This window comes from Echinococcus granulosus (genome assembly GCF_000524195.1).
Source record: "Echinococcus granulosus chromosome Unknown EG_S00025, whole genome shotgun sequence".
NCBI classification, from domain to species: Eukaryota; Metazoa; Platyhelminthes; class Cestoda; order Cyclophyllidea; family Taeniidae; genus Echinococcus; species Echinococcus granulosus.
The window spans coordinates 173,542-192,683 of NW_020170405.1; the positions used below are offsets into that span (position 1 = coordinate 173,542).

At 40.0% G+C, this 19,142-nt stretch overlaps 3 protein-coding genes across 3 annotated transcripts; 1 reads left to right on the forward strand and 2 right to left on the reverse strand. All coding sequences in view use genetic code 11, as the record gives it.

The window, feature by feature from the left end:
• Positions 1–593: 593 nt before the first annotated feature.
• Positions 594–3,537, forward strand: EGR_04162 (Aquaporin AQPAn.G; the record flags this gene model as incomplete). The annotated part of the gene is made up of 3 exons (XM_024493411.1): positions 594–1,145; positions 3,085–3,165; positions 3,454–3,537. 3 exons carry the CDS (start codon positions 594–596, stop codon positions 3,535–3,537), a joined length of 717 nt encoding a protein of 238 aa, XP_024352112.1.
• A 2,091-nt stretch (positions 3,538–5,628) lies between these two features.
• On the reverse strand, positions 5,629–5,892 carry EGR_04163 (hypothetical protein; the record flags this gene model as incomplete). Its single annotated transcript, XM_024493412.1, has 2 exons — positions 5,629–5,813; positions 5,850–5,892. The coding sequence occupies 2 exons, from the start codon at positions 5,890–5,892 to the stop codon at positions 5,629–5,631; spliced, it is 228 nt and encodes a 75-aa protein (XP_024352113.1).
• A 2,236-nt stretch (positions 5,893–8,128) lies between these two features.
• On the reverse strand, positions 8,129–15,992 carry EGR_04164 (Aquaporin-4; the record flags this gene model as incomplete). Its single annotated transcript, XM_024493413.1, has 4 exons — positions 8,129–8,299; positions 9,521–9,601; positions 12,630–13,202; positions 15,861–15,992. The coding sequence occupies 4 exons, from the start codon at positions 15,990–15,992 to the stop codon at positions 8,129–8,131; spliced, it is 957 nt and encodes a 318-aa protein (XP_024352114.1).
• Between the last annotated feature and the right edge of the window lie 3,150 nt (positions 15,993–19,142).

Here is a 19,142-nt window from a genome sequence, read left to right on the forward strand (position 1 = left end):
ACGCATTACCTCTCGCGTGGAAAGGATTCCACAAGAGACGGCTTTGATTACGCCAATCATAAGCGTGCATTGACAACTAGAGAGTTGCACACAGCAAAATGACAATTGATTCAGTTTGCTCTCCTTGAGACTTGACCTTTCCAGTTTTATAGGCTCGTTTATAAGTCCCAGTTTGACTCATACATCGCTTGTATTTAACCTCTGTTGTCACATCCAGAAGTCCTGTAAACTGTACTAGCACACAGAAAGTGGATCACAGCCACCTTGAACGCGACTTGTCAAGTAAAGCGGTAGGGATAATCGATGCAACCTCTTGAAACCACGTGGGGCAAGCTGTCTTACCTTGACAGATATTCGACACGATGAGGTAGGTTAATAGCTTTCCCACCTTTAAATGTGTTTAGGTGATTTTTTATTTTCCCAATTTCACAGAATACCGCGTTTTAAATATTGTCTTGCTCAGTCAGCCCTCTTAAAGTACTTAATGTTTCGCTAATTGTTTTCCTTATTGCACTTTTCTTTGCATAACATACAAATGATGGTCTTATTTTTCATCTTGGCCAAACAGCGAAGACTTACCGCACACTCATTTAATGTTCTTGGAGGATTTGCCATGGCGAGATTACGTCTGGCTCTTAGTACGGATTTTTGTTGCCGAATTGATTGGATCTGTGATATTCATTCTTCCGGCAATTTTGATCACTTCACCGACCCAATACGAGCCCCTCGTAGCAGGCATCGCAATGGGTGGGGGGCTCTACGTTGCGATATGGATCACCTACCCCACCAGTGGAGCGCATATCAATCCCATCATTTCTCTCATCGCCTTCCTGAACAAACACATCAAGTTGCATCACCTTGTGTTCTACTGGATCGCTCAACTGGCTGGCGCTCTGCTCTGCACTTTAATTGGCCTGAACATTCTACCGCCTGGAAGCAATGAGACCTTTCGCGGCATGACTTTCCCGCACCCGGATGTATCAGAAAGACAGGCCTTCCTCGTGGAGACGCTTACAACGAGCGTCCTTGTCATTGTATACCTGGCCACAATTGATCTTAGGAGACCGGAGAACTGGGGATTGAATACGGGACTTAACATGGCATTGCCACTGATGTTTACAGTCATTGGAAATGCGATTATAGCTGTAAGTTATTTGCTACTTAGGCAGGCTGGGTAGGAAGTCATAATCCTAGTTTATCAAAAAGTCAGACCTTATCCGATAGCTTAACTGGCTTTTCGCCTATGTTCAATTTATTTTTTTGTAAGAATAGGGCAATTTTCTTATATACTAGGCATTTTCCCTGGCCAACAACCAGCGTAGATCAAATAGTGGGGAAGTTCGGTTTTTGCTAAAGTGATATCAAAGCTAATTTGAGTATTATCAGAAAGACCTGTCTGGAGTACGGAATGATTTTGCTAGTAAACAATCACATTGGTCTGTTAAGACGTATTTAGCTGACAGCAATATAGGGGGGCAAAATTTTGCGGCTTGAAGCTGCGTCATCCTCCTGAACATTGGGAAGAATTACCACGTAATCAAAGTGAGGGCTTCTTCTTCCGTTCCCTTTGCAAACGTTATGCTAACATACAACAAAGGAAGAGGGAATTCTAAGGAATGCCAGCCTGACTTTTGACGTCGGATTGACGTATAGCCTGTCATGCGCCAACATCGCCCAGAAACGAATCTTTCAATGAGAACGGTAAACAAAACCACTTAAGAACACCAGCAGTTTTTAAAAATTAGCTTACTCTGGGTACTATCAACAATGGCAAAGTGAAGCAGGCTGTTTTGGGTTGGCTTAGCCAGATGAATTGGTCTTGTGCCTCGGCCATTCCAAGTATTCTTTGGTCTAGATGGGCAAATAGTCGCATTGAAATAGAAAAACTGACGTCTTCACTCAGATGAACAGTTGGATATGGTGATAGCAAAGCGAGAACAGCATATGAAGTTAGTTTAAGGTGGGACATTATCAATGATGTGGATCAGGAGGTGGTACCAGATTTTGTTTTCATATGTTTGTTCATTTCGAAATGGTTAACTTTTCTGTCAATGTTAGAATTACGAGGAATGGTAGAATTTTCCTTGATACGGCAATTATAACCCCACGCCTTAAGCTACCACCTAATCCAGTAAGTACAACTTCCCGGTCAGGGTGTATCGCCATCCACTGCTCATGGTGTAAGACAAAAAACTTGGCCGCCTTGAATCTGAACACCTTAGTATCTAAATTAACAACCTCCATCGTTACGTCACGCACCACTTTCCCCATCAGAAGTTAAGTTAAAGTAGTTTGCTACACCTCTCACTGAGTGCCTTCGTTTGCAATTGTCAAAAAACGAATTGGCCATTTGTACTTAATTCAGACGAATTTTTGATAACAGACATTTAGAGGTCAAATGAGTTACTTTTAAAAAGGTGATAGTGTTGCTCCGCTGACTCAGATACCTTTCTCAAACACTATTGCTTACCTAATGGATAATTTGACTTTATGCTGTGAAATCAAAGTCTATCGTTACTTTGTGTGCAACCGGTTAATGTCTCTTCCAGTGAAAACTCATTTCTGATTGTACTATTTACTGAAGGAACGGAAGACATACACATGAGTGGCGATTCGATCGTTCCTTTTAGCTTTCAGTCCTGCCAGGCTTAAATAAGAATGCTGCTTTGACTACCCCATGACAAATAATGATGCAAGTCATCCATTCCAGTACAAGCAGAAGTGGAAAATGTCGATGACTTAACGGGGTAGTTTCAGAAAAATCCCACCGTAAATTTATTCTGAGCTCCAACCGTCACCTTAATCACAAACCTTAGAAGATGAACATCGGCCAAAATATTTAGCATCCTCTCCTTATGATCCATCTGTCAATGACTTAAAGAGTTTGTTTAAAATTGCAACCAGTAAAGTCAAAAACTCTATCAAGACCTACAAACTGCGAGGGATATGAATAGCCCCCCGACAAAGGCGTTTACAGGTACATAAAATTGCCAATCAAGCAGTTACCTTTTAATCAACTCAAACATAAAGAGGAAGACGCACAAAGTGATGAGAGGCAATAATAATCACTTTCTGTACTTTTAGGAGCCCACATCAAAGGGCAGCATGAATCCCTTCAGAAGCCTTGGACCAGCCCTGCTTCACGACAACTACCGAAAACAATGGGTGAGGAGATAATCTGTCTGCTTCAAGTAGCACATCACACCCACACCTTTCATTGTAATTATCGAAAGTTCAACTGTCAAGAGAGTGGCTAAAATTAACTAAAGCATCTCTACATTTACGCTAACCGCTGAAGTAAGGGGGCGTCACTTAAACTACTTTTCCCTTAAAAACGCCAATCATGGTAGAGAACGTTTCACTACATTAGAGTTACGAGTCCCGACTGGGTGTCTTCATTTATGAAGACTGTATCTTCGTTCAAGTAGCCGTAATTTTCATTTCTTCTCCTAGTTATACATAATCGGCCCTTTGACCGGAGCACTGGTTGGATCTTTCATTCACACGCAGTTCCTTGCCACGAAATCAGACGAGTAAGTACCGTCTTTTTAACATCCTCTGCTCTATTTTTTTCCAGAGAAGTAAAATTTGCGGTTATTTAGACTCATATGTTTTACGATATTCACAGCTAAAGCCAATTTACCTCTTCCCAAAAGGTGTGGAGCCCATGAAAATTTAAAACTGGCATGCACAAGGACTAGTTTTTCAGACACTCATTTTCTGCTCTGTAGCTCATAAAAACCCCTTAAATTCCCTGAATTTCCCATGATTGGAGGTAGAAAGTGAAGAAGATGTCCTATATATGGTAACAGTTTCATGTCAGATTAAATGGAGAGCAAATTTAGTGTCAAGCATGACTGAGTGTAATATAACATGCATTGTCACACTAGTCATGGTTATTCGGCTCTCCTGCCTAGCAAAAGCTTCCAGTCTTACTGGCTCAGGTTCGAGCGATTCTATTGTAAATAGTCCTTCCTCGACATCATAAGACGCACAGTAGTGTGTGCCTCGCTTACTGCTTCCTCAAAGTTTTTTACATGACGTATGGGCCTAGTTAAAATTGAAAACTCGCATAAAAATTTAATCTGTTCCTAGAAAACAAAAAAATTCGTAAAATAGCATATCATTTCAGGCCTCAACGTTCTCTGAGTATGTTTATTGCCAGTCTTTTGTGCTGCACTAGTTATTTCAGGCAAATGGGCTACTTTATCTGCCATTAAGGGGACATCATTCAAGCGCTTACCGTATCCTACGCCACATTCGCAAAACAACTCTCCCGCCCTCTCGGCCGCGTTATTTAAGTGAAGTGGACTTGTAAATCGGACAAACTCAAAATTTTCGCCCTTTTAGAAAGTGTCATGATAAACACTTCACAGTAAATTACTTGCAGGTAAAAATCGCCAAAATCCGATCGTGAAGCTGCCGGGGCTGCCTTCTTGCAGTTGAAACAGACACCTAAAGGGTGTGCTGAGTAGCTTTTTGGGCATATCTTAATTTCAAATACTTTCCTTCAGATTTAGCTCACAATTTCCGTTCCGTAACGATTCTAATGTTTGTTTTTGAATCAATGGATCCTTTTTCCCTCACACAGTCGCTACCGTAGATTGAGGGCTTGAATTTATGGGCTATATGCTTTATAGATCCTTTTCACTGTTTTCTCTTTTGCCCTTATTTAGCTCCGAAGAAACTGGTGGAAAATAAGCAGTCCGAAAGGGCAACTTTTAGTGGAACTTGGCACTTGATGCGGAATTTGCTGTGAATTGACGGTGCGTGTAATTGCAGTCAGTTGAGTAAAATAAACACGCCTGCTGTATCTCCTGCCCTATTTTGTCTTTGAGCCCTCGGTTTTAAAAATCAGTGAGCCGCCACGAAGATGTTTGTGTGTTTATAGCTGGATATCCTCCATAAATACGTAGAGGTGCAAATTTAGAGTTCAGATGATATTAAAAATGGAAATAAAGGATTTGTTTTTAAAAAGCACCCAATGGAACCGATAATAGTTCTGTCTTAAAAGGCTGTGATGTTCTTTGTGCGTCCCCTTCCACGATTTGCCGCACCGCATTCCAGATGCAATCTTATCAAGCCGAAGGATTTTACCAACCAAAAGTGGGGAAGAAAACAGTATTGTCATTCATATGTACAGTAAGCAACTGGTGAAACAGTGGCGGTGTGGACATCAACTTCTGTGTAACGACTCTAAGGTTAAAAATAATGCGGCAAGGGTGACGACCTTTCCCAACGAAAAAATGAGTCAAAGATTGACAGCTCGTCAAATGAGACTTGATTGGGCACGTAGAAGTGGGCCTCAGAGATCGGTGACCTCAAAGTTGGTGGACATGAACATTCGAATGTGCGCATGGACACGCACGGAGGTGTTGATTCTTCCCAAGCATCCTGTCCTCGAGGTATGACTGTCACATTCTCTGCCTACCGTGGACGTCAGTCTAATCAAATGCCAATGCTATTAAAAGAATTTCCCATATTTTAGCCAATTTTGAGAATCTTTCTAAAAAGTATCTCGTGTGAGAACAGAAATTTAAGTCCGCAGAATCTTTTTCCTTCGTTTTGAGCATAACACTTTAGTCACGACTTGAGGAACAATGTATCGGATTGCCTATTATTCCACACTCACTTCACTTTCACCTTATAAATTTCAGGCCAAATTAGAGCCAAAAGAGGGAAATTTGGCACTTTTGTACGGCGCAATTTTTTCCGTGTGCATTGTATACCGCGAGCCATTGCAGAGGGCTGCGCTGAAGTAAACTTTTCCACTTCAGAAGAGTGCTCTGGATTCCTACAGCAAAGAAATATCGCTATTATTACCATACAATAGTATATTTATGGCCTACTTTTGGTGAGCTCCCCAATCCTGATGCTTCCAAACAATGCCATCCTTATTAGAAAATGCTTATTTCAGTCAAAATTTGCTTTAACGTGAGGAAAATTGTAGAATGTAAAACAGACTGACTTGAAGTAAAACCTGTGCAGCAACTAATTGCTCCGACAAACCACTTTTCGGTGAAACTTCACCCGTACAATATTTGGCTGTCTTGTAAGTGAGTGCTTTTTCATACACTTATCGTTATACCACATTTTTCGCCCCATTTTTTGAGAATCATGCGTTACATTCAGGAAACAAAAGCGATTGCCAATCACAAGTCAAGTTGTACAATCCACAGGCGGAATCCTGAGGAGAAATCCTCTGTAAGCGTTGCCCACATTCCTGTACTTTCTTTCTTGCATTGACCCTTTTCCATGCATTGTATGGAGGTGAAATGACAACTGAATGCTAAAATTTTATTATCCTCATAACGTGGCAAGCATCTAAGATAACTTTAGTTAGAAGTTGACTGTTGCTCGTTTGACTGTACATTTAACCACCCAGGTTCTTCAGTCTGATTACGTCGGTTTGCATCTCCGTCTCGGTGAAATGGCTTTCTGGTCAGGTCCGTGGCCTCCCAGTCCTCGTCCACGGTAATAAGAATTACCCATCTATGTTAATATGGTTTGCTAAAACACCAGAGTAGTTCAGATGCCATGTAATATCAAAACTTATAAGGGTTTTTAAGTTCTGAGTAGATTTATAGTAGCGCTCTCAATTATGACTAAAAGGAGCCTAAAATTGCTTATAATAGCTAGTTCTGATATTTAATTTCGCCGTTGTACGACAGTTTATTGTAAGTGTTTTGCATATTTACAGTGATGGGGTAAAAATGTCCTATTCACTTAAATATTTCGAAGCAACGGTGAATTGAGAAATAGCGATAACACCCTTAATCCTGCCACGTAAAAGGCCTTATAATTAGGTTCTCTTATTTCCTCATGGAAACATTCACACGGGCCTTCCTGGGCGTCCTAAATCAAGTGGGAAGTTGTTGCCGAGGTAGGACCCGTTTGTGCGTTTACATTGATATAGTACAACGGCCACGCAAAACAATCACACAGGGGTAGAGGGACATCTACAACTGTGTGGAGGGCAAAAATACTTTACAATTGGCATTTAGATAGCAATAAGCAGCTTTTTTTCAATCATAATTGATTACAGCCTGAATAATTTGCTTAATTAGATGATGCGCCACGGCCCCCACTTTTAGTAAACAGAGGTACAGAAAAGATTAGTTTTAGTAAGAGCTGCGATTAGGCAGTATTGGTCTTGATTATAATTTGAATACCTACTGATCTAACCTTATACCTTTTTGTAAGTTAATGTCGAATCCTCTTCGATATTGAGGTGCATCACTGTCGCCGGAGAAGACTCAGAAATTGCCTATACAAATGCTTCCCACTTTTTAAAACTAGAATTTTTAGGCATGATTCCACTCTACAGAGTCTTTCAGACACCATACGAATGACCTTCTGGCGCTTTTGTTTATATGTTTAACGGCTGTGTTTAGGCTGTGGCCTTGACATGACAAACCGCTAGAGTGGATTGCATTAGCCACTAATTTACCGGCGCCAAGAGCGCAGAGGTTCATAATTCCCGGTTGTGCGCAATAAAGTCAAACAAATCCAGAGGAGCATTGCCACTGTTCATACACTGGAGAGTGGCGTAGGGAATATGTCATGTAGTGTTAAATTTACGTATCCTATTGTCATGCTCCAGGTCCTCACACGACCTGTTGATGAGTCGCATTGACATCCGCCTTGAAATGGACCTAGTCGTGGCGTTTAATATTTCTCTATTGATTTAATTACAAAAATTTTATTTCGCCTGCTATCAGTTCCATATTGAGATAGGCGTTCATAGTATATGCCTAATAAAGTATTTTGGACTAAAATTTTTTGACCCACAACATGCCTAATCGGACCCACTGTCTTTGCATAATTTACACAACTAAAGGCTTAAAGAAAATTTGCAAATATTGCAGTCTTTATTCTAAATCCACTGAATATTATGGCAAGTGATGAATACAGACATGCCTGTAAGATGCAAATTCAGTAAAGGTCAAAATTAGGAGTCACATGTATGATTCATTTTAAGCACATTTTAAGCAATAACCACTGAACCGTTGAAATAAAAAGTGATTTCGAAACGCATGTCTAATGGGAACATAGTGCAGTGTGAATCAGATTAGTCCGAGGCGGGAAGTAAGAAGTGTAGAAGTAGGAGCAGAACTTAAAGGGCTGCTCAGCTGTTCCCCAAGTCGTCAGCTGCATCCGTATCATACTTGCAATGGCGATCAAAGTCATGCGAGGTCAGCCACATACGGGTTCGTCGAAGCGAGGAGAATGGGCAGATAATTATCTCGTAGAGAAAACAGGCCAAAAGACAGCCTACAGGTGGCCCGATGAAGTATATCTAGGGAGAGAGTTGTGCATTCTACCGCAGAAATGGAAAACTACGGCAGCATATCGTACTGCACATCGTATCTCTACCATAAACAGAAAATTTTCGAAACCTAGAATACGTTTCATTTCAGTTGAAAAGGCCACAAATAGCCTTTTCCATCTACTTTAAGAGCTAAAAGAAAGAAAAAGGTAGAGAAAGGTACGCGAAATTCCCGAAAACCAATTTTTGGTCGCAATTTGCTTAGGTTGATGATTTGTCTCATACATTAATTGATACGTATAGGTATCAGTAAAAGTGGAGCAAGCCCACTAAAATGAGAATGAAACGATGTATTCTTTTCAATCCCACAAGTCATTTGTAAAGTAATCTTTCCAGTCTTTCATAAGTCGGCTAACCTGCTGATGAAATTAGGCCATGCTCATTTGGCCTGTGCTAATAGTCTCCCGGCTCATCCATGTGCTCATACCAGACATTCCGTCATATAAGGTCTTCAGAGGCAACTGCTTGTCATGTTTAAACTAATCTGGAACATTTTAACACATCCTACAGCAAAACCGCTAAAAGCTATACCAAAGACTTTCGCTAGGGAGTTAAAAGTCTTGAGATTTGATTTGCATCCAAATGAAACATAGATCGCTATCCCGATTATGGTTGAATAGCACGGACTTTGTCTCAAGTTATGCATGACGGAATTGTAAAACTATAAAGTGTACACCATATGACAATGCACCATGAGGCACGAAAGTCTTAAACAAGATCATCCCTAATATATAAGCTCTTCTGGGTTAATCAGGCGATGATCAGCGTTGAAGGCCAGCATATTAGCCTACAATGCCCAATTCCACGAGACAGGAATTAAAAGCTAACTTTGTTGTCTGTGCGCAGGGAAAATGGTGCTTCAGCTTGTCTATCACTCCCCAAATCCCTCTTTGTATTTCCCATTACTAGCAAAAGTTAGACTGTAATATGCCACTTAGGGCTATCCTTCGTTTTTATGGAACAAAGGTACCGAGTCTCCTTCAAAGGCAAGAATTGACCATTTCAAGTGCGTTTTACACTCTCTACAACAGATTTAATAAGGGGGATATTAAACAATAAAAAGTAGCATAAAGCATAAACTCCAATTTCCTCATGAATTTGCTTAATTAAAGGTCGACAAAGAATTTAATTCGCGAAGATTTCTATGCTGGGATGAAGCTTAAATATTCCAGTCAATTCGACATTTCTTACCCACTGTCGGTCGTAATTTTGCTGATATATGGCAGCCGCAATGCTTCTTGTTGGATTCATACTGCCTCCGGATATCGGGATCTAAAATTTTTAACGAGAAAGCAAAAAAATATTCACCACCTCACTTCACATTGTTGACATATGCTAGCAAATGTAATGAAAACACATTTGTTTAAAGATAGTATCTATTTTCCGTAGTATATCCATGCCGACTGCTTTCAGTAGCTTTGTACTACTTTGGTTGCTTAAATCTCAGTTTTGGTAAAAGGGGTCACTTTGGGTCTCCATCATTGCATCTTTGACGGGTGGGCTGGTCTCTGGACCATGTTGGTAGTCCCCACCCCCACTGCTTGTCATATATGTATATTCTGCTCGAGTATTATGTCTTCTTTCATTTTTTGGAAATCTTGGGGCACTACAGTACTTCTTATAAAGGGTGGTGATTAGCGGAGCTAACCAAAACCCGTGCTCCACATAAAAATAAATTGTGATACATCAACACGCGAATCCAACAACCTTAGCACCTCTTAAACAAACAGGGGGGAAAAATTCTAGTGTGGACGACTTGCAGGACCCCAGTAACTACCCAAATCTGTGGGTGCTTTGCAAGAGACTCACGAAAATGAAATGTTTCCTCTAGTGATTCTACCCAGTGCACATATTTTCATATTATTGTTTAAACTGTCAGCATAACTTAGCAGGTAGGACCAATCCATACTGCTTTCCCCCAGGATGGCATCCAGCATTAAGCATTTGGTCATCTTCAACAGTACGCTAAACCGCAACGCAAACAAACATCTTAGCTAACACCGCTGACTTCACTCACAAAACACAAAATGCGATTGAGAAAACGGAGAATAATTCTAACATATCTTTGTGCGAAATCCACCTGTTGTCAAATTCGTTCACATGACTACAGCAGTACTGCTGCCACAGCTTTATGTAAATCAGATTTCATCCTGTTTGAAGTTTCAACATCTCGAGCGGCGAAAGCCATCTAAACATTTGAAACTGCCATTTAGACAAATTTTACAGACAACCAGAAAGTTTACTTTACAATTTCATCACATGTTCGGTGTAAAATTTAGTTAATCTTCTTGAAAACTCTGAATAATCCAAAGATTGCATTGAAGCCTTAGTTATAAGTGATTTAATAAAGATTTCTCCTCAGTAAAGTCGCATATGTTACATCTCAACTCTTCTATTGTTGTGTTTTTTCATGGCAATCCTGGCTCCTTTCGAAGGTGCCACGAAGGTGATACGAAGGGGATGATTTAACTACTTTCGGCATTTGAGAACCACCAGAAGCATTCTCTGAAGGAATTTAACGACTAATTTTACAGATAATCAAGCAGGTTTTGAAGAGGGTCTTAAGCCCCAACACCGAACCATCAACTGTAATTTAATTTTATTCACTGAGTGGTAGGTTTTCCGACACCCTTCTCTTTCCCCGTCCTCTTGTTCCCAGGATCAGTCCATTTCCCTTTGAGTAAGACACGGCGGTAGCCACAACAGTCTTTTAGAGTGTCTGTATATATGTTCACCTTTTTCTAGGTAAAAGTTTCGCCAATTGTCGTTTATGATAATTCCTTTGATGGTTGTATCACTTGGGCACCGTCTAAGGTGCTGAGTGGAGTACACACAGGATCATTTGTAGGGTCGGGAATGCACCCCCATTGTTATTGTTATTTGTCTTGAATATCCCCTTTCTTTCACTTCTTTACTGATTATTTGATAATGGTGACATTCAAAATACAACTTATCCCCTGCCTTTCCCGTGGATTATGATGTGTCCCCTTGAGTTTGGTGCGCTGTGTGACCCTCAACTGAACGAATGTAGCGCAATTTTTTTCTTTTATTATTCGTTAAACGATTAATTTATGTAGTTAAATTAAAGAAAGGAAAACTTACTCGAATAATTATAAGCTCTTGGACATATATCGCGTTCCATACTAGCCAGGCCTTGCTGTCTGAGGATTAATTAAGGGAGGTTTGTTGCCCTAATGCTCCTCTATTTTAAACAGCACAACTTATTTAGTAAGGGCTACCACTAGTACAAAACTTTTTTTTTCTTCTTCATAGTGTATCGCAGTAATCTAACAGAAGAGATGGCTTCTTTCAGTTTCGAGGTAAGTGTTCAGTGGGTAATGCACAGACACTCCTTTCAGATTTCGAATACCTATATGCGTCCTCTCTGGCACGATGCTTGCATTCCACTCATAAACGGCTTCAAAAGGATCGGTTGATTGTCCTTTGTGCTTGAATTATTAAAATCCAGATGCTATCTTACGAATTGAAGTTGTGCCAATAGCCTCAATCCCACATTCTTAGGCATTCTCACCTCTTCTCAGCGAATCCACTACATTTACGCGTACTATGTACTGTCCCATTTCAGTTAAAAAAAGTTTTTTACGTAAAAGTGGAACTAATTTCACCAAATTGTCGACGCCTTAACTGCAAATTACTTGACAACCTAAAAACTATGCTACTGATAAGGCGTGTTCCTTGTTAGGATGCCACCTGCTTTGTGATTTATAAGAGGTGGGGCACTCGGTAAGGACCGTCTCTTGAACAAATTACATTTCATTCCGCCTATTTTAATTGCATTCAATTTGCATAAAATTCCCTCAGCTCCAACTGAGAAGGCATAGTGGTTGTCACTTTTCCTCGATCCCCTTCGTGAAACATTTACGCTGATCACATACGTGCCACTCCTGACGCTCTCCAGCAAACCATCATAACGCTCCTATTGAGAAGCTGGAATTTCAAACATGTATGGTGGATTAGGTTCAAGGAAATCTGTAAATTGTAGTCCACTGTTCACTGCCTTAGCAAAATAGTAAGCTAAATGCTGGAGGATACATTTGTACTACTTATTCCGGTCTTACACTCGCGTCTAAGACTCGCTAAACGCATTTTTGGGTTTAAACAAAAATTCTTTTCAACTCTCAACAGCAATCCGCATACACATTTCCGCTATTTTTAGGGTCTAAGGTGGTTAAATAGAGTGATTTACACCAGAATCACTAAATCTAACCTCAGCTGATATACTGTGCCAGCTTTTAAATGCCCATGTAAGAAAAAAATTGGGCTCAAAAATGCGACGTACAGTGAGAGCCATATTGGCGGTTATGACGACCAGTAAGATCAAGGGGAAGTTGTTGCACGTGTCCAGTCGCCATGACTGATCCCTCACCTCATCCAACGACGCAAGCACAACAAGGATGAGAGTGAGTGTGGCCACCATCTCGATGACAATCGCAGCACCGTTAGAGACGTTGGCACCAGGCAGCGTCAGGCCAAAGTTGTTGGGCTCTTGGGGTCGGAATGGGCTCACCCACCACGCAATGCCCATAGCAATCAACGCGCCTGTAAACTGGCCCACAATGTAGGCAGGGACGTAAATTATCTGGACGCGCCGGGTCACTGCAGCCGCCAGGGTCACCATTGGGTTGATGTGACCTCCGCTGGTAGCCCCTGTGATCCACAGAGCCACGGACACAGAGATACCAAAGATGAGGGGCACCACGATGTCCGGAGAGTTGATCGGATTGGGCAGGAGGAAACAAGGCAGACTAGGAATGCCCGCAGCAACGGCCTCGCAAACGAAGATTTGGAAAAGGTTCCAGTAGATACTGGGCACCGGATTCTTAGTCATCGTGGATGGATGAAGAATTTGAACCTGATATGAAGACCCCTTTACTTTAAGCCTCCATTTTGGTTTCATTAGAAGATTAGAAGCTTGGAGACCTCGAAAATACTTTTACTTAAAAAATGGCTGTTATCCTAAACAAACGTGGTATCCATATAAGGCATTATGCACAGTGAAATAGGTCACCGGAGGATTGTAATACATGGGTCATATGAGCATGTACAAATGAGATTCCTAGTGTAGACAGATCCCAGTTAATTTTGAGCTTTTTGGTGGTTTCAATAATTGAGCAGAATCTGCATATTACCGTGGGAAAGATAGAGGTTATCTAAAAATGAATTGTCGGCGTTATGCCATTTCCGGTTAGATTTATAACCTGTTTAATGAAAATGCAAATCAAATCGTTGTTTATCAGGGAGCATAACAGAGATCGTGCCAAACTCAACAACAATCTCACTTCTCCCACAGAGACCCGCAATTAATGCAGAAAGTTAGGCAAACTTCGAAGCTGTCTGTTGTGATTAATTTTTTGTTTATTTGTTAAGGCAATTTTCCTAGGGTAGTTCAAAAAATTGCTATCAGTAAAGTGCAAAAGATGGAATGAATCCCAATAAAGTAAACGATAAATGGAGAATATCGTGAACTTACCTCCGCCTTTTCCCAGAATCTAGTTAAGTGTCTGATAAAATCATTTGACTACCCGTCTTTTTACTAAGTCATGAAGTAGCCAATAAGCTGGACTTCCAATCGCATTGTTTGTCTGCACGACACGGGAATACTTCTCTGCATACTACACAGGGATTCGACAAAACTTGAAGGACCATTAGCTCAGCCACAATGGCAAAGTTTCTTTGGGCAGGGCGACGAGTCGTCGTGTCCTCAACCGTCATCTCTACGACAAATCGTTTCCTGTCAGTCATCAGCTTCAACCCAAGTTAGTTAAGGCGTTTTGACTTTGGGCACTACAACTTTCAACCAGTGGCGACTTAATAGAGCTAGTAAACGCAAGTCGCCAAGGCAGCATTGATGCAGTGGCGCCAACTATCAGTACCACAAGGCGATGGAAGATCCTCAAAAGCAGAGTTAAATAGTTGATGGTATTGTTTTGCATTTTTTAATGCAAAACATGTAGGTAAGTTACACTTAGAACGCCAGCTTAAATACCATCATACCATAATTCTGAAGTAATTATTTCGCCTGCACTATGTGTTCGATTGCAGTCATTTTTTAGTAATACCTGTTTAGCTGGCTGGATTTGAATCAGTTTGGGAAAATTTCTACTGATCAGTATATTCGAAAAAAATTCTGATTAAATCTGACCTCTATATCTCTGTTACCTTAATGAAAGAAATAAAATGTACCCACCTACTGCATTATGGTAATGATCAGATGGATGCAAGTATAACCCCTCCTGGCACTTCAGCCATACTTCTCTTTTATTTGGAACTTTATTTTTATCTACGATAATGGTCTAAAAGATTTCGATTTTGAGCAAAAAGTATTTCGAGACGGCTATTTATGGTTTCAAACTAATGAGCGATAAGCTGACCAGAGTGGAAAATATTTGACAATCTTCTTGATGTATTTACCACTTACAAATATTAGGAATGCACATGTGCCATCGTCCTTGTCTCCATGACCTCGAGTGTCACGCCTTTTAGCAATTGCTGAAGGAACTCCAAAAATCTTTCTGCATAGTTACAGTGTACAACCGACAACATTATACCTCGGTGATTGCCCGCCATACAATTCTTAAATATAACATTTTTCAAAGTTAATTTTGTTTGTAACAAAAATGGTACAAACAAGGTGGTTTGAAATCTAAGTAAAATCTGGTTAAATTTTACCTATATATGCATGCATAATTTAACGTTTCCATTTAGCGTAAAGAAATGCGTAGAGTTATGCAAATGTAACAAACAACCTTAAAAAATTCTTTTTAAGAACTGTAAGAAGACTTTTTTTGGATCGGATGTAAATTTTTATAAACAAAACTATTATTTAAATGATATAATTAGACCGACTTCCACGAAAATGCTTTATTATGCTGTGCCGCTAATTCCGAATCCTTCCCGTTGCTAATGTTCCTTTTTACCAGCTTGTAGTACAAAATAGCCCGAAATGTGCTTACTTGCATAGTTTCGGTACATATTGACTAGCTGAAACGATTGTTAAAGGTAATAACGTGGCAGAGAAGACTTACAGTCCCCTGGAGAAGTTTCTTCTCAGGGGGATAAAAGACTTACGGTCAAAGAAGAGAATTCGTAAACCGCTGATCTGATGAAGCAACAGTATAAAAATTGCAAAGTGATTTAACGTTTGGGGACAACGCGCATTTATTCTTTATGGCTTAAGTGGTGGCGCACCTAAGTGATGTATGAATCGCAAATGGATTCGCCTTGATGGGACATGAGGTCTTCGTATGTTGTTGGGGTACTTGAAATCGGAGTTGCAATGAATCAGCTAAATTCCTCTAAAGTGACTTTATAAGAAGGTGCAAACAATTATAAACAGTAGAGCAATAAGCCACGCATAAGCATAACATCAAATATAATTACTAATCTCAATCTAGCTAGATTATTTTGTCCTCTTTAACACAGACAAAAACAGATTGAATTTTTGTTTGCTGACTTAAAGGTGTCTTTCTAGGTTGTTTTTAGTGGGAGGTACAGAGATAGGATCGGAAACTTGCCAGACTATATTGGGCGTGAGTGGAACCCGGTGTGTCTCGGACAAAAGAAATGAGACCAACCATGAAGTTTTACGTTCTTGAGTAATATATCCGATCCAATTCTTGTCTTTCTGATGGAGAGTAGACATTCTAGCTTTTGGATTGGTGAAGTCCTTGACCAATGGTCTGTCAGGAAGTAAAAGAATTCGGTAATGTCATAGCCACCAAATAAAGCTTTTAAGATTAAATCATTGCTATTTGTTCTCACAAAGTACACATTTGACTTGTTGAATGTAATGATTGCTTAAAAGAATAAGGGAGCAGATTTTTAGTACCAAAAGAACTTCTGGATGATTTGCAAGATAGTGAAAGCTGTATTAGGTGAAACTTTTTCTGAAAGAACTCACATTGAAGGCCGATTTATTAGTTTACTAATTGGTATGCATATTGGTGAGGAAAAATTTGGAGACCAGAGGATCTAGAAGGTGAAGAGGTGACTTGTCGATCATCTCAACACGGCAAAAGACAGCCACTGCAAAGGGTAAAGTTGGAGGCAGGTGGGCAGTTATTGGGGTCTACACAAATAGCTTTTTATTTTATGCGACACAGTCGATGAGTACGATTGAGATCAAGTTTGAGGTGATCAGGATGATGGGTTTACTGAAGCTGGAGCCTAATTGGTGCAATTTAGTCCCAAAATTTCAAGAAATAACTAACTATTAGTCGTAGATTTTTAGAATTTCAACAGCAAACTTGATGCCATTCTTTAAAGTTGGTAGGAAATTTTAGGATTACAAAGGATTCTTTAATCGTTTGTGCAATTTGATTTTTAATACTTTAGTTTACTAGCAGTTGACACTGCCTCCCTCCCTTAGTGCTAAATTACACCACGGTCCTAGAAACTCTCAACCAAACACCACATCAGTGCTTTTTTTCCTTACAATGCCATTAATCATCTAAGGCAGCTTTTTTATGCGATGTCGTGAAATGGCGAAGCATCCCGCTTGCTGCGTCACGTTCTGTTCATTTGTATGCAAACTGCGTCAAGTTAATTCAAGAAGCTGCAGAGAATTTTTAAAGACTTTCTAGCCTGTTGCACTCAAGATTTTACGTAGCAGGCACTTCTCTTGTCTCTCCCCGAATTTGCCAGTAGGTTTATAACAATGGCTTTATCGAGACCCTCGGGTAGTAAATCGTTGACGTACTTCAAAACAAAACAACGTGTAGGAGTTAAGGCAAAGCTAGGGTAATAGGACCATTCGATTGTTTCCTTGATTGACATTAAATCATTTAATATTTAAGAAACAAAGGTAGCACTTTGGAGAGAAGTAATCAAGCATTCAATCGGTACCGATATCTTCATCAATTGTTTGAAGAACTTAGTGGTTAAAAAGTGGTGCCACAAACCACTTTTCTTGTAAAAAAAAAAATCAAAAGTCAAATTCAATGCCTCAAACTCTAACTTATAAGAAGGGAAAATCCCAAATTTTCGTGCCTACAAAGACTTTTTCACCTAAACCGGCTGTCACATTTGAAGTCACCCGATTGTTGTGACAAGTCTACTCAACTGAGCCCACATTTGTACCCAACATTTACCCCCTAAAATGCTCTTTCAAGCATAATTAGAGACTTCTTTGTCTCGTGAAGTGAATATAAAATTAAACAGCCATGAATTTACCCCCCTTACCAGCCCCATTCCATTTCCACAATTAGACAAAGCATTTGGAAGGTTTCATATATATTTTCCTTCAAAATACGTAAAAAACAGCGTTGCTTTTGTAATTTCTGACCCATAGTTGCATGTCATCCGGTCTCGGTACAGATGGTGCCTTAAAGGCCATACGCGGAGCCATTTGTTGATGTCAATTGCATGATGAATGGAGGAGGCTGAGATTAATGCCCTCATACTCTTCAAGGACTTCCTCAGTGGAGCTATTCAACATTCTGATATAATTCTGCTCAAAACTTAATTTTAAAGACGGTCATTAGTTTTCAAAAAAGGGATGTTAAAAGCCGTTTAGCATTATGAAAGTGAAGTTCACAATCACTGCCTGAATTTGTTGAATGCACCTTATACAAAGGCCTTTCGTATCGTTTTGGAGGAATTAATTAACTTTTTGGGATTTTTTTGTAACACTTTGTTTTGCTTTTGCAGTCGCATATACTTAAAGGAAATTATGACTGCTAATTGTGATTCACAACTACAAGGTTCTCTTTACACTCCCTTAAAAGACAAAAATTATTAAGTGGGGCAAATTAGCCAACGGACTTTTAGGCTAGGAAGATGAGGCGAAGTGGTTGAAGTAACAAAATTAGCCCATTATCCATGGGCATAAGTTAGAGCTTGAACTGCACTTTTTTCTGGACCTACTTGCGCTGCATGGTCATTATTTCCTTATAGTACTCTACTGTAGATCATTGTTGCCATATCTTCATTTATAACCGTGTAATTAGTAGAAAGCAGAATATAATGATAGTGATTAAGCAATTGGAGGAGCAGTTGCAAATAATTCTAAAATTGCCCTCTATATTCTGGCATTGCCTCTGCACCAGCTCCATTACGAAAGTTCTTCAATCCTATCTAAGCGCTTTTTTGGCTTCAACTTACGAGTTGTCCTAATTCCCACTCCTCATGGTACTGCTACTGGACGATGGGAAGGAGTCCATCCAGATGGTTAGCGACGGGATAGATTAGCAGGACCACGTGGTTGCTCCCATGAAGAGATCTGAAGTTGTTCAGAAGTTGCCACCCGATGAGACCCCCTTCAAGTAAAGCTTTGACTGCCGTTACCTTGTCGAAGGCGACAGTTGACTTGGAAGAACTATGGCCCTAAAAAACTCGACAAAGGCTAGACTTATTAGCAGTAAAAAGAGAAGGGGAAGAATTTTCAGGTCTACGTTTGTTGTCAAACGAGTAAGATATCGAACAGCAGAGACCACCGCGTTTTAAAATCCAAACCTTTTAAGTCATTATTTCTGTAGACTAGTTTCAAAACCCACCAGCATTCCGTAAAGAAAAAGAAACCAATTTTCTACCAAAAGTTTAAAAAAATGTGTCAAAGAAAGGTTGCAAGTATAGTCATAGGAGTCTACCAAATCTCACAGCCAACCTGATTGCCTAAAATCAAATAAGAATCTCATTCATGGCTCACCGCAAGCAATTGGAGGCATGACTATCAAACCTATTTAAGTTTTATAACTGTTTAGGAGGAAAAAGATTACGTTCAGATCAACATTTGTTTCCACAGATTGCAAAGATTTAGTGTATCCTCCACAAATTTTAGCTCCGGTTTAAACTT